The sequence below is a fragment of the Herpailurus yagouaroundi genome, unplaced genomic scaffold (genome assembly GCF_014898765.1).
Source record: "Herpailurus yagouaroundi ecotype Mexico unplaced genomic scaffold, PumYag 28, whole genome shotgun sequence".
In the NCBI taxonomy this organism is placed as follows: Eukaryota; Metazoa; Chordata; class Mammalia; order Carnivora; family Felidae; genus Herpailurus; species Herpailurus yagouaroundi.
In genome coordinates, this window is record NW_024412376.1 from 166,934,698 (window position 1) to 166,950,947 (window position 16,250).

At 44.1% G+C, this 16,250-nt stretch overlaps 1 protein-coding gene across 8 annotated transcripts in view; it reads right to left on the bottom strand.

Moving 5' to 3' along the window:
- Positions 1–16,250, bottom strand: part of GRK4 (G protein-coupled receptor kinase 4) — a 103,507-nt gene that overhangs the window by 34,874 nt on the left and 52,383 nt on the right. For all 8 annotated transcript variants that reach the window (XM_040489080.1, XM_040489073.1, XM_040489066.1 and 5 more), the window contains 2 exons: positions 12,830–12,970; positions 6,176–6,366 (listed from right to left, as the gene is read on the bottom strand). In XM_040489080.1, the coding sequence (XP_040345014.1) occupies positions 6,176–6,366; positions 12,830–12,970 (332 nt within the window). The remainder of the gene's footprint in view (positions 1–6,175; positions 6,367–12,829; positions 12,971–16,250) is intronic.

Below are 16,250 nucleotides of genomic sequence, written 5' to 3' on the forward strand. Positions count from 1 at the left end.
GCTTCGGATTCTGTGTCTCCCTCTCTCTCTGACCCTCCCCCGTTCATGCTCTGTCTCTCTCTGCCTCAAAAATAAATAAACATTAAAAAAAAAAAAACTTAAAAAAAAAAGAAGTGAAACTGCTATGTTATATGGTAGTTTTAGTTTTAATATTTTGAGGCACCTCCGTACTGTTTTCCATAGTGGCAAAATTGAAAACATTTTAAAAAGGTAACTCATTAAAATTTTCATAGCCTTGGGGCGCCTGGGTGGCGCAGTCGGTTAAGCGTCCGACTTCAGCCAGGTCACGATCTCGCGGTCCGTGAGTTCGAGCCCCGCGTCAGGCTCTGGGCTGATGGCTCAGAGCCTGGAGCCTGTTTCCGATTCTGTGTCTCCCTCTCTCTCTGCCCCTCCCCCGTTCATGCTCTGTCTCTCTCTGTCCCAAAAATAAACGTTGAAAAAAAAAATTAAAAAAAAAAAATTTTCATAGCCTTTTGCCATATTCACCTGCATACGGACTATACATTGTTATGTAAAATAATTCTTGTAATTTAAGAGAAATTACACTACCCAAACGATAGCAAGCAGAATCTGCCATCCCCAGAGAGGCTGAAGAACACAGAGAAGGTTGTTCTCTGTATCCAGCTGCTAGTAGGCTGGTCTTGGGAAAAGCTTTTACATGGAAACAAAGCATAGCTGGTCCTTGAATAACATGGGTCCCCTTACTCATGGATTTTCTTACAGTCTAGTGCTGTAAATGTATGTTCCCCTTATGATTTTCTTACTAACATTTCCTTTTCTCTAGCTTGCTTTTCTGTAAGCAAATAAGGTAGAATACACATAACATACAACATATATGTTAATCGACAGTTTTTGTCGTCAGTAAGGCTTCCAGTCAAGAGTAAATTATGAGTAGGTTAAGTTTGGGGGGAGTCAAAAGTCTTCTGTGGATTTTTGACTGCAAGGGAGTCAATGCCCCAACCTCCAGGCTGCTCAAGGGTCAACCACACTACCCAGAAACCCAAGTGCTGCTTAATAAGGAATTGGTTATGCCTGCAAGTTAGTATTCAGGTGGTGTCAGGGCATGGACCCATGGAGTGTGTTCCTAGCTAAAAGCACTTTAGTTCATCTGATTTTGTAGAAACCATGTTCTTAAGTTAACTTTTAAAGGACGTTCAAAACCCCGAAGGCCCGCGGTCCCCTTCACATGTCTGCATAATGAACAGGCAAAAAAGTCACACGAGAGTTTGCGAGTGAAAGTTCTCAGCTGGACTTAAAACGCGTGCACACACAAATACCTTAATTGTTGTTCTGGTTTTTTGTTTAATTTTTTTAACCTTTATTCATCTTGGAGAGACAGAGAGAGACAGAGCGTGTCCGGAGGGAGGGGCAGAGAGAGAGGGAGGCAGAGAATCCGAAGCGGGCTCCAGGCTCCGAGCTGTCAGCACAGAGCCTGACGCGGGGCTGAACTCACAAACCGCAAGGATCGTGACCTGGGTCAAAGTCGAAAGCTCAACCGACTGAGCCACCCAGGTGCCCCTATCGTTGTTTTGTTTTAATTAAACGGTTGACTTCTTAACTGAAGGTAAGGCTGCACACTCAAAAGTATCACATATCTCTCAAGATTACATCTACACTTTCTTTCATTCACCTGCTTTTTGTCATTGGACAGTTTAGACAAAGCCATGTTGTAAGTAGAGGTATCTAAAGGTATGACACAACTACACGGGAAAACCACACAACCATGCTACTCACACCTGCTGTCCGCCTCCCGAGTGCTGTGCGGCAGCCCAGCCCCAGGGGTGCTCCTGGGCCACACTGAGTCTGGCGCTTCGTTTGTGGCTTGTTGTTACGCTGTTTCAGGCATTTTATGGGAACAAAAAGCAGAGGACTACAGCCAAACAAGACAAAATACTCCAGGAAAATTACATCTGCAGCAAAAGACCTCAACAATGCTATGGCCCTTTAGCAACTTCTTAACCTTTTCCAAAAAAAAACCAGATACAAACAGGCACAGCCTAGGGCCTGGCAGGCAACAGAAAGCCAACATGTTTTTTGTTTGAGACAGAGAGGGAGCAAGTGAGCAAGGGGCAGAGAGAGAGAGAGAGAATCCCAGGAGGGGCAGAGGAAGAGAGAGAGGGGAGAGAGAAGCAGGACTCACCCAAAGTGAGGCTCGAGCTCACCTGATGTGGGACTCAAACTCGTGAACCGTGAGATCATGACCTGAGCCAAAGTCAGATGCTTAACGCCTGAGCTCCCCAGGCACCCCAAAAGCCAGCATGTTTGCTTCTCCCTTCCTCCTCTCTTTAGGACTGCTCTGGTTTCCATGGACTCCTCTGCCCACTTTCTCCAGAATGCAAACACAACGCTCATCTCCCCTGGAAGAACGACCCCTTCTCCCTCTGCCCAGATCTTAGCCATCTACCCAAGCTGCCTGGTGAGTCCCAGCCCCTCTGGGAAGCCTTCCCCGACTGAAAGCACTTCTGGTAGAGAGAATTCCGGGAGCCCATTAGGCTGCAGCATCCGTCCTGCTATTTCCAGTTGGGTGAGAGGCCCGCGGAAGGCCTGGCACCCTCGGGGGAAGCTCCTGCGGAGGAGGGTGAGGTGGCCCCCAGGCTCTCAATTCTGACCGCTAACATGCTATACCCTAAGGCTGGTCTAAAGCCCAACCTGAGTGTCTCCTCTCTTCTGACCTTAGACTTGAAATAGTAAAGCATTTTTATTTGTACTGTCCCTCTGCAAAAAGGAAGGTCATCTTTCTGCCACCTGGTCTGATCAAGGTTGTCAAGAGGCAATCTCTGACAAGAAGTAGGCCACAAAAACCTTTCTTTTGAAGAATGCAAGCAGTGCTTTACAGGTCCTTAGCTTAAAAGAGGAGGGGGAGGTACCAGCAGAGGCTGAATGCCATCAGTCATTCATTCAGCAAACACTTAGTGGGCACCTCCCGATGGCAGGTGTTGTGGACACAGCAGAGGAGGAGACAGGTATTCCAGTTCCCGGTAAGTGCCGGCCAACCCACGCCTTTCACCTGCTCTGTCGGAGGGCAAGGGGAAGCCTGAGGTGAAAGGTTGGGTTCATAGAAAGGTTCGTTTCTAGCCAATCCAGTAATGCACACCTCAGAGACACGGCAGTTTGGCCCCAGACCACCACAATCAAGGGACTCTCACAATAAAACAAGTCAAATGAGTGTTTTGGTTTCCCAGTGCACATAACATTTATGTCTACACTGTACTATAATCTATTAAATGTGCAACAGTGTTATGTCTAAAAAAAACAATGAATCCCTCAATTTAAAAAATACTTTATTGGGGCGCCTGGGTGGCTCAGTCAGTTCAGCATCCGACTTCGGCTCAGGTCACGATCTCGCGGTCCGTGAGTTCGAGCCCCGCGTCGGGCTCTGGGCTGATGGCTCAGAGCCCGGAGCCTGCTTCCGATTCTGTGTCTCCCTCTCTCTCTGCCCCTCCCCCATTCATGCTCTGTCTCTCTCTGTCTCAAAAATAAATAAAGGTTATGGGGCGCCTGGGTGGCGCAGTCGGTTAAGCGTCCGACTTCAGCCAGGTCACGATCTCGCGGTCCGTGAGTTCGAGCCCCGCGTCAGGCTCTGGGCTGATGGCTCAGAGCCTGGAGCCTGTTTCCGATTCTGTGTCTCCCTCTCTCTCTGCCCCTCCCCCGTTCATGCTCTGTCTCTCTCTGTCCCAAAAATAAATAAACGTTGAAAATAAATAAATAAATAAATAAATAAATAAATAAAGGTTAAAAAATTAAAAAAAAAATACTTTATTGCTAATCATCATCCGAGCTTTCAGCGAGCTGCAACCTTTTTGCTGGTGGAGGGTCTTGCCTTGACGCAGACTGCTGCTGACTGATCAGGGTCCTGGTTGCTGAAGGTTGGGGTGTCTGTGGCAGTTTCTCAAAACAAGAGAATGAATTTGCCGCCTCTTCCTTTCCCAAATGATTTCTCTGTGGCACGTGATGCGTCTGACAGCATTCTACCCACGGTACAACTTCTTTCAAAATTGGAGTCAGTCCCTTCAAACCCTGCCGCTCTTTATGAACTACGTTTATGCCATATTCTAAATCCCATTTAGACGGTTGTCATTCCAACCATCTTCACGGCATCTTCACCAGGAGCAGAGTCCATCTCAAGAAACCACTTTCTTTGCTCCTCCGTAGGAAGCGCTTTTCATCCGTTCAAGTTTGACCCTGAGATCGCAGCCATTCACCCCTGATCATAGTTCTCTTGCTGTTTCCACCCCATCTGCAGTGACTTCTCCACGGAGTCTTGAACCCCTCAAAGTCCTGCATGAGGGCTGGAACCCACTTCTCCCAAACTCCTGTCAATATTGATATTCTGACCTCTTCCCATGAGCCACGGCAAGAAACATTTTCGTAAGGACATCCAGAATGGTGAATCGTTTCCAGAAGATTTTCTTTTTTTTTTTTTTTAATTTTTTTTTCAACGTTTATTTATTTTTGGGACAGAGAGAGACAGAGCATGAATGGGGGAGGGGCAGAGAGAGAGGGAGACACAGAATCGGAAGCAGGCTCCAGGCTCTGAGCCATCAGCCCAGAGCCTGACGCGGGGCTCGAACTCACGGACCGCGAGATCGTGACCTGGCTGAAGTCGGACGCTTAACCGACTGCGCCACCCAGGCACCCCTCCAGAAGATTTTCAATTTACGCTGCATCAGAAGAGTCACCATTTATGGCGTCTACAGCCTTATATTTTTTAAGATATGTGTTTCTTAAATAGTAAGACTAAAAAGTCAAAATTAGAAATTACTCCTTGCTCCATGGGCTGCAGAATGGATGTTGTATCAGCAGGCATGAAAACAACATTCATCTTGCTATACATCACCAGAGCTCTTGGGTGACTGGGTACAATGTCAATGAGCAGTATTATTTTGAGAGGAATCTTTTTTTCTGAACTGTAGGTCTGAACAGTCGGCTTAAGATATTTGGTAAACCATGTTGTAAACAGATATGCTGTCATCCAGGCTTTGTTGTTCCATCTGTAGAGCGCAGGCAGAGTAGATTCAGCACAGTTTCTTCGGGGCCACATTCTCGGGGGCAGGGGGAGGGGACACTGCCATGCTAACTCTGGGACAATGAGCAGCAGTGTCTCAGAGTGAAGGAAGAAGGGCCACAGTGAAAAAAAGCGTCCGACAAGCAGACCACATGTGCAAAGGTATGAAGCCCTGCAGACGCTTGAGAAGAGTGTGAGCTGCAAATATGTGCCCAGCACGAAGGCAGGGAGTCCCCATTCGGGGAGCAGCAGGACACTGGGTTGGAGCAGTCAGTGAGGAGCGGCATCACACAGGCGTCACACAGGGTCAGGGGAGCCAGGCCCACAGGGGTCCAAGCTAGGGACAGCATGACAGGATCAGATCCACATCACAGGAAGGCCTGTCACTGGTCTCATGGAGGAGGCACTGGGGCAAGACTGGCATAAGTGTCTGCCTGCCAGGTAACCTATGGAAGACCCAAACTAAGCCAGTGACCCTAAAGAATGATCTGGGAAACATTCAGGGGTGATTTCACGACCAACTGTATGGGGAATATGAAGGCAGGGGATACACAGAGCCCTTGGGAATTTCAGGAAAAGGGCACGGTGAGAAACTCCTGTAGGGAATGGTCTCCACGTAGAGGTGCACCGCCACACAGAGGCGAAGGGACGGGCTGTGCAGGGAGGGGTAGAGAAGGGTGTCAGAGCCCGTGAGCTCCACACCTAAAGGTGGAAGGAAGGACTGCTTTCCCTAAAACTAAATATTTGATCATACTAATTTAATTCTACCTATTAAATTAAATTTAATTTTCTTTACTGAATTCTAAGGCACAAAATATTAAAATATTGAGGCATTTAATTGTACGCTATTTTGTTGAAACATAGTCTACAACCTTAAATAGAGCTCTCAAGATGCCTAAGAATCTGGGAAATGGGCTCTTCTTACATGAGTAAAACTGCCTACATTTCATCAACGTAACAAATAAAACCAACCTACGAGAGATGGAAGAGAACTGAAAAGAAAACCAAGGTCCCCCACCGACTGACCCCATTTCCTACGGTGTGAGTGACCACACCCTACAAATGGCCACCAAGGGGCCCCATAGCCCTTGTGCCCAGGCTCATGAGGTGTCAGCAGTAGCCGGGTGGGAGTCTTGGGCTCTCAGGCCCAGGAGTTCATTCTGTTCTTACCTGTACACAATTCTTTCTTTCTGTAAGTCCTCCAAGCCACAGCACAGTTCGGCCGCATAGAAGATCGCTCTCTGCTCATCAAAGCCAGGGTTGCCCAGGTTGTAAATGTGATACTTTAAGTCCCCTCCATTCATAATGGTCAGCACCAAGTACAAGGAGTCTTTGGTCTCGTAAGTATAAGACAAACTAACCTAAGGACAACAGCAACATAAAAAACAAAGCACAAAAACCTGTGCATTCATTGGTGATTTACTCTATTTGCTAACATTATTCAAATAACCCATGTTAGATTTATAATTAGAAAACCCAAATACTATATGCTTCAGGAAAATGCCTATCATGCATCTGGTGCTTCTCAGGCATGTACCTATCAAAGACTTTACAACAGTTCTGTACTGCAAGGACAGAACCTTCTGTGGCTAAAGTGGATAGGTGGCAAAACTTCAAAGACACTTGGGAATACGATTTATCAAAGCTATGCTCTCTAATCATTGAGCACTGATAGTCCATACTTGTAGAACACCCACGTTTAGCATACAAGTTAAAGACACTCTCCACAGTAGTGCAAGAGGGGTCTTGCTGCTGCACATCCTTCCAACATTTTGTGCCGTCAGTCAGTGCTGGTGGAGGCATAGTTGTCTCTTATTGTGGTTTTAATGTGCATTTCTCTGTACATACAAATAAAGGAGACACTTCTCATAGTTTTTCATATACTTATCCATTTGGAACCTCTTGTGTGAAGTACCTGTCCAAGTTTTTTGCCCACTTCTCTGTTGGTATGTAGGTCAATTTGCGTGTGCACGTGCACACACACACACACACACCCTGCTGGGATTTTGATTAGGACTGCATTTAAATTTTTTTTTCCCAACGTTTATTTATTTTTGGGACAGAGAGAGACAGAGCATGAACGGGCGAGGGGCAGAGAGAGAGGGAGACACAGAATCAGAAACAGGCTCCAGGCTCTGAGCCATCAGCCCAGAGCCCAACGCGGGGCTCGAACTCACGGACCGTGAGATCGTGACCTGGTTGAAGTCGGACGCTTAACCGACTGCGCCACCCAGGCGCCCCTGATTAGGACTGCATTTAATTCATTTAATCTATATATCAATTTGGGAGAAGCAATATCTTTATATGTTGATTCATATGAATGTTCTGATCCATGAACATTATTTGGTCTTCTTCAATTTCTTGTAATAGCATTTCTAGCTCTCAGTTTAGAAGTCTTGCATATTTTCATTAAATTTTTGCCTAGATTTTGATATTTATTGATGCTATTATAAATGGTATCAGTTAAATTTTTTTTATTTTCTAACTATTTGTGGTTGGCTAGATACACAATAAGTTATATAGAAAGTGTTAGGCTTTCATCATACATAATCATATCGTGGGCCAGTCAGGGTGGGCAGTGGGAAGCAGGAGGAAATGAGTGACAGGTACAGGTCAGGTTCCACTGATCAACTGTAAGCAGGGAGTAAAAAATGTTACTTTGTATCTAAAGGAACTAGAAAAAGAACAAAGCTCAAAGTTGGTAGAAGGAAGAAAATGATAAATATCAGAGTGGAAATAAATGAAATAGAGAGTTAAAAAAAACAATAGAAAAGATCAATGAAACTAAAACTTGGTTCTTTGAAAAAACAAAATCAATAAACTTCTAGCCAGACTTGTCAGTAATAAACAAATACATTAACTTTTTTAAACTCAGAAATGAAAGAGAAGTTACAACTGACACCACAGAAATACAAAGAATCATAAAAGATTAATATGAATAATTACACACCAACGTATTTGGACAGCCTAGAAGAAATGGATAAGTTCCCAGAAACCCAACTTTTCAGGACTGAATCACACAAAAATAGAAAATATGAACAGACCAATTACAAGCATTGAAATTGAAGCAGTAATTTAAAAACTCCTATAAAAAACAAAAAGTCCAGGATCACATGGCTTCACAGGTGAATTCTACCAAACATTTAAAGAAGACTTAGTACCTATTCTCAAATTTTTCCAAAAATTGAAGAGGAATGAAGATTTCCAAATTCATTTTACAAGGCCAGAATCACCCTGATTCTGATACCAGATAAAAACACCCTGAAACCCGATAAAAACACTACAAAAAAAGAGAGAGAGAGAGAGAGAGAGAGAGAGAAAATTACAGGCCAATAACCCTGATGAACATAGATGTAAAAATCCTCAACAAAATATTTCTAAACCAAACTCAACAACACATGAAAAGGATCATACATCACAATCGAGTGGGATTTATTCCAGGGATGCAAGGATGGTTCAATACCCACGAATACATCAAGGTGATATACCACATTAACAAAATGAAGGTAAGTATCATATGATTATCTCAATAGATGCAGAAAAAACATTTGACAAAATTCAATATATATTTATGATTTAAAAAACTCTCAATAAAGTGGGTATAGAAGGAACATACCTTAACATAATAAAGGCCATATATGACAAGCCCACAGCTAATACTATACTCTATGATAAAAAGCTGAAAGCTTTTCTTCTAATATCAGGAACAAGACAGAGATACCCACTCTTATCACTTTTATCAACATAGTACTGGAAGTCCTAGCCATAGCAATTAGGCAAGAAAAAGAAATAAAAGGCACTCAAATTGGAGGAAGTAAAACTCACTATTTGCAGACGACATCATAGTACACATTGAAAACCTTAAAGACTTCACCAAAAAGCTATTAGAACTAATCAATGGTATCAGTCACATCAGAGAGTACAAAATTAACATACAGAAACAGGTTGCAGTTTTATACACTAATAATAAGATATCAGAAACAGAAACTAAGAAAACCATCCCATTTACAGTTTTATCAAAAGAATAAGATACCTAGGAATAAATTTAACCAAGGAGGTGAAAGACCTGTACTCTCAAAACTATAAGGCATTGATGAAACAAACTGAAGACAAAAATAAGTGGAAAGATATTCCATCCTTATGGATTAGAAGAATTAATATTGTTCAAATGCCCACAGTACCCAAAACAATCTACAGATTCAATGCAATCCCTATCAAAATACCAATAGTTCTGGGGTGCTTGTGTGGCTCAGTCAATTAAGCATCTGACTCTCGATCTTGACTCAGGTCATGATCTTATGGTTCATGGGTTTGAGCCCCACTTTGGGCTCTGCACTGACAGCATGAGGCCTGCTTGGGATTCTCTCTCTCTCTCTCTCTCTCTCTCTCTCTCTCTGTCCCTCTCCCACTCACACTCACTTGCTCTCTCTCTCTCATTCTCTCTCTCAAAATAAACATTAAAGAAATACCAATAGCTCTTTTCACAGAACTAGAACAAACAATCCTAAAACTTGTATGAAACAACACAAGACTCTGAAAAGGCAAAACAATCTTGAGAAAGAAGAACAAAGCTGGAGGCATCATGCTCCCTGATTTCAAACTATACTACAAAGCTGTAGTAATCAAAAGAGTATGGTATTGGCATAAAACAGACACATAGATCAGTGGAATAGAATAGAGAGCCCAGAGATAAACACATGCATATAAGATCAATTAATTTATGACAAAGGAGGCAAGAATATACAACCAGGAAAAGACAGCCTGTTCAATAAATAGTGTTGGAAAAACTGGACAGCTACATGCAGAAGAATAAAGCTGGCCACTACATTTTACCATACACGAAAATTAACTCAAAATGGATTAAAGACTTGAGGGGTGCCTGGGTGGCTCAGTTGGTTAAGAGTCTGACTCTTGATTTTGGCTCAGGTCATGATCTCAACAGTTCATGGGATCGAGCCCCACATCAGGCTCTGTGCTGACAGCACAGAGCCTGCTTGGGATTCTCTCTCTCCCTCTCTCTCTGCCATTCCCCTGCTCACATGCATGGGCCTTCTCTCCCTATCTCCCCCGACCCCCGTCTCTCTCAAAACTAAATATAAATAAACATTAAAAAAAATAAAATGCTTAAAAATGGATTAAAGACTTGAATGTAAGAACCAAAACCACAGAACCCCTAGAAGAAACCACAGGAAGTAAGCTCTTTGGCATCAGTCTTAGGAATGTTTTTTCAGACCAGTCTCCTGAGTAACAAAAGCTAAAATAAACAATGGGATTATAGTAAACTAAAAAGCTTTTGCACAGCGAAGGAAACCATCAACAAAACAAAAAGGCAACCTACTGAATGGAAGATATTTACAAATCATATATCAGATAAGGAGATAATATCAAAATATATTTTCTAAATTATACAAATATGTTAAAAAAAAAAAACCTGATGAGAAAATGAGCAGAGAACTTGAACAGATATTTTTGTGGGTTTTTTGCCTATTTATGTTGAGAGAGACAGATACAGTGTGAGCAGGGGAGGGGCAGAGAGAGAGGGAGGGAGAGAGAGAGAGAATCCCAAGCAGGCTCTGCACTGACAGATGCAGAATCCCAAGCAGAGCCTGACACAGGGCTTGAACTTATGAAACCATAAGGTCATGACCTGAGCTGAAACCGAGAGTCAGACGCTTAACTGATTGAGCCACCCAGGCACCCCAGATATTTTTCCAAATGTACATACATACATATACATACAGAGGGCTACCAGGCACATAAAAAGATGCTCATCATCACTAACCATTAGGGAAATGCACATCAAAACCACCACGAGATAGCATTTCACACCTATCAGTATGACTAGAATCAAAAAGACAAGAAACAAGGGTTGGTGAAGATGTGCAGAAAAAGGAACCCTTGTACAACTGTTGGTGGAAATGTAAGTTGGTGCAGCCACTGTGCAAAACAGTATGGATATTCCTCAAAAAATTGAGAATAGAAACACCATGTGATCCAGCAACTCCACTTCTAGGTATTTATCTGGAGAAAATGAAAACACCAATCCAAAGAGGTATCTGCACCCTTCTGTTGACTGTGGCATTAGTTATAATAGCCAAGATAGGGAAGCAACCTAAGCAGCCACTGATAGGTGACAAATGGATAAAGATGATGCGATGTGTATACAGGAGAATGAATATTGCTCAGCCATAAGAAAGAATGGAATCTTGCCATTTGCGGCAACGTGGATGGACCTAGAAAGGACAATGCTAAGCAAAACAAGTCAGTCAGAGAAAGACACCACATGGTTTCACTCATATGTGGAATCTAAAAAGCAAAACACACTCACAACAAAACAAAACGGAAACAACAAAGCAGACACCGACTCCAACACTAAACAGGCTTGTTACAAGAGGAGGGAGGGGTTGGGGGTCAGAAAATAGGTGAAGTGGATTAAGAGGTACTAACTTCTGGTTATACAGCAAATAAGCCAAGGAGATGTGACGTACGGCATAGGGAATACAGTCAATATTTGTAACTTTTTAATAACTTGTAATAACTTTGATATGGTAACTAGGCTTATCATGAGACTCATTTCATAATGTAGAAAAATATCAAATCACTATGATGTGCACTTGAAACTGATAGGATATTATTATGTCAATTATCCTTCAGTTGGGGAAAAAAAAGGATGAAGGAAGTTACTTCCAGGTTCCTTGGGAGAGGCCACGAATATAGAAACTAAAATAGTTCATTTAAGTAGAATAAACCATAGATACCGTTTATGTTCCTTTCATAAAGCTAGATTATGGATTTCCGTGTTTCAAGGTAGTTAGACAAATATATTTAAAGAAACTCCCAGATGAGCTGATTTTATGAAAGATTTTCGTGTCATGGGTGCAGAAGTGACCTATCATACACGGAGACAAGTGTACAGGATGGCTGTGCAGGCCCCTGTTCTGGAACATTTGTTCCCTACCACAAATCAGCCAACCTCAGTACTGAGACATGAATGACCGGGACGAAGTAAGTGTAACACTACAAATTCTTTCATAAAGTACCTTCCTCTCCCCGCTTCAGGCAGACCCTCCTGTTGCCGTAGATGCTACGGGAGATAGGTGATGGGGTGAAGAAGTCAGGTTTGGCGATGAAAACCACACCACCTCATGCACAGCCTAGGGCCTGGAAGGGTCCCAAGGTTCACCCTAGCCCCACAAGTCCAATCCTTGCCTGAAACAGTGAAGGTGGAATTTGAGGCTCCATACAGTTGGAATGTGCTGATAGAGGGCCAGTAATACATTCGCCAAGTGTCAGAAAGAGGCCACTGAGAAGAGAAGGACCAGAGGCAGTGCCTTTCAGGACTAGGAGTCAGAGTGGCTGAAAGGCCAGAGGGTAAGGCTGTCTGCCCCGCAGGGAGAGGAGGGCCCTCACTGGTTAAGAGCACACTGCTGGGTGTGGAGAGGAACCACAGGTCAGGCAGTGGTGGACAGCTACAGATTTATAGCAGGTCGGAAGCTGGAAGTGGGATCCCCACTCATTTATGTTTGTGCCCAGTAAGAAGTGAATTGGAAAGAAGAGGGCTGCCACTAAGACGAAAGAGGCTGTCCCTGGCACGTTCCCAGGTTCCCAGCACATGCTGAGCCTGGAAGCGCGGGCGAGCCCTGGCTGCGGAGTTTTCGAGCCGGGGACGGACAGTAGGCGAGCCCGGGCTGGAAAGTGGGCGCGCCGCAGGGTGGAGAGTGGGCGAACCCCAGGGTGGAGAGTGGGCGAGTCCAGCAGCAGGTGCTCTCAGGAAGGTGGGACTCAGGACACCGCGTACAGAGAAGACTAAGGCAAGATACTTACTACAAATCTGCTATTCACTTTTTCCAGCATCCTCTTCTCATTTAGAGCCATTGCTTCACCTTTCCTCCTCTTTATTCTTTTCTTTGCTAGCTTCTTACAGGCGTACATTTTTCCTGTAGCTCGCACTTGACAGGCACAGACCTAGTCCAAAAGAAGAAACCACAAGCTTTGTATGTACCTGACATCTCTAGGCTGCCAACCACCAACACCACCACCAAACCCTGTCCTGTCCATGTCAATTCCTCCGGCCCAGAGCATGTGATGGGCCAAGGCCACTCCACTCACGGACACGTGAGGGCTTAAGAGCGGGCTCCTCCCTCCTCCCCCAGCTTCCTCAGACACAACCCGGTGAGCAGAGAGGGAGGCTGTGCTCCTGGAACTCGGGGGGCGGTGGGGGGGGGCACGGCTACAAGGGACTCCTCGCGTGTGACCGCGGCAGCCGCTTGATTCAAGGGTCCTCCTGGGTCTTCTCAGTTTTCTTGCAAGAGCAACACCTTTTGAAACTAAATACATTCATCTTTCTTTTCTTTTTAAATGTTTATTTTTGAGAGAGAGGGAGACAGAGCATGAGCAGGGGACAGGCAGAGAGAGAGGGAGAGGCAGAATCCGAAGCAGGCTCCAGGCTCTGAGCCATCAGTACAGAGCCCACAGCAGGGCTCGAACTCACCGACTGTGAGCTCATGACCTGAACCGAAGTCTGACGCTTAACCGACTGAGCCACCCAGGTGCCTTTTTTTTTTTTTTAAGTTCAAGAATATAAAAAAATAGATTTCAGAGAATTCATAACCTTTAATACATTGATTCTACTTAGTTGTAAAATGATATCTATATACTACTTAACCTTACATTATGAGAAAATTTCCAAAATTACAAAAGTGGAGAGGAGGGAATAATAAGCTCCCATGTGCCTGACCCCCAGCCTCTGGCTATCAGCTCAGGGTTACCCTGTTTCCTCAGACTCCTACCCCCTATACACACACACACACACACACACACACACACACCCTCCACACCCCCACTGCAGACACACACACACCCTCTACACCACATCCACACCCATTCCACACCAGACACACACGCCCACACCACAGACACATACCCACACCCCATACACACTTACTCCACAACCACACACACACATATATACATGTACACACACGACACACACCTACTGCACACCATAGACACGTATGTGCCCCCAGGCATGTAACACAGGCACATGCTACACATACACAAACACAATTACCTTATAAGCAAATATAAGACACATCATTTTAATCCATCAATAAAATGATTTTGATAATAAAATATAAAGTTCATTGTGGAAAATACAGAAAGTATTAATAAGGACAAAACTCAATAAGGATAAAACTCGTTGAAATTCCAAGATGACTCTCATTCACATTTGCTGTATAGGGTCCTGAGTTCTCCTCAGTTTTGGCAGGGGGAACCGGCCTTATATTATAGAATAGGTAATATTTTATACTGTTTTCATCTTACAGTGGGACTCTCTTCTCATCATTAAATCTTCTCCCAATATTTGAATACTCCAAACCTTATATAATCATTAAGACACGGCACACAAACCATGGCATATCTCTCCATCGTTAACTTACGATAATTCTTTTAAGTGAAACTGCCAAGTCAAAGGGAGAGAAGGAAGAGGTAAGCGTGCCAGACCCTGCACTATGGCTGGAGACGAACACTCATTTGCCGCTCACAACAACCCAGGGAAGCAGGGATCATCTCCCCCTTAAGGGTAAGAAGGGGACGGTGGGCCCAAGATCACACAGCTGGAAGCAATGGAACAGGAACTCACCTCCAGTCTGCCCATCTCTCACAGATACGCTCTCTCCACAGCTCTCTGCTGTCTCTACAACTGTGCTCGCAAAGACGCTACCAATTCTCTTTCCCCCGTTCTGCCCCAGAGCCCTACAGATCCATTTTGGAGGACTTCAAGCATAAATGAAAGTACTGTAGTTGACGAGATAAGACCACAATGTTTGTCCTTTCAAACCCACCGGAAGAAGTATTAGCATTTGGAAAAAGTAAATATACCATTGGAATCTGGATTTAAATGGCACCGAGGCAGGGCATCTGGGTGCCTCAGTCGGCTGAGTGTCTGACTTGATTTCATCTCAGGTCGTGATCCCAGGGTCATGGGATGGAGCTCCACATCAGCTTGGGATTCTTTCTCTTTCTTCCTTTGCCCCCCCTCCCCCTCCCCCTCCTTCTCCTCCTCCTCCTCCTCCTCCTCCTCCTCCTCCTCTCTCTCTCTATCTCAAATAAAAGAGGCACTGAGGCTGTCTGCATTAGGGTCACAGTCTCCCTCTGACAGGTATTCAGAATAGAAACAGATATTCACTCTGCTGCGCTCAGACTTGATGTAACAAATAGCACATCCAGAACAAGTCTGTGAAAAGCCACAACATTTTTTTCATCCACACAATCTTTTGTTTGGAAACACAAGTAAATGTGTTAAAAAGTAATCTATAAATATCATAAATACACCAAGTCTTCCACAACAGCTAAAAGCTGCAAACATGTTATCACTGAGTCCATTTTTAAATGTACACATGGCTACAGTTAGAACTACATTCTGTTGTAAACACAAGATCCATGTGCTTGAAATGTCTTTCCGTCTGTTCTCCGACAAAATCTGAGTTTTATACTTGGAGATCACGAAAGGCAGAATAGCATGAATTAAACAGAGCAAATTTTCCTGTTCTAGGATGTACGGAAAGATAGAGTGGATTTCTTACAGAAATATCTATCCCGACAGGGTGACAGCAAACGTTTTTGGTTGAGATCACTCAAAATACTCTAAAAGGTCTCCAGGACCGAATCAGAGGGTCGGTACCATGGACTCTCCGGACGTAATGGCTGCGAGGACCAGTTTCTTACCACGTCCAGCTACAGGTCTTACTCGCAGCACAAGGCCTCGAGGCCAGCTTCCTAATCCACGTTAAGGCAATTCTGGTACGTCTGGTTTAGGCTTTTGATTGGAATTTGGGAGTGTGCAGGATTTAAATCACGAGTGGCCAGCGTGACTTGCTTCTGACTAAACACACAGCTCCTGGCTCTGGGCAGTTGTAAATGCCCGAGCTGAATATGACCACTCCAGACCAATAGTGAGGCCATTAACACCTCTTTAAGTTACCGAAACAGAACTGCATGTGATTCTGTGTCCACCTCCCACAATAGTCTCTATCTGGGAGAGCCATTACATTTAGACCATGTCTCATGAATTTGTGGACAGTTTCCTCAGGATTTCCCCAAATTTAGATGTTGTGTAGTATCTTTTGATGTAGGTGTGGGGGCACATATACACATCCAAACAGAGTTGAGATAAATAAGCCTATTTAATAATATACCCTGTACTAAGTGAGCTTTTAGGCTAGTCCTAAATTATGGAAATAGA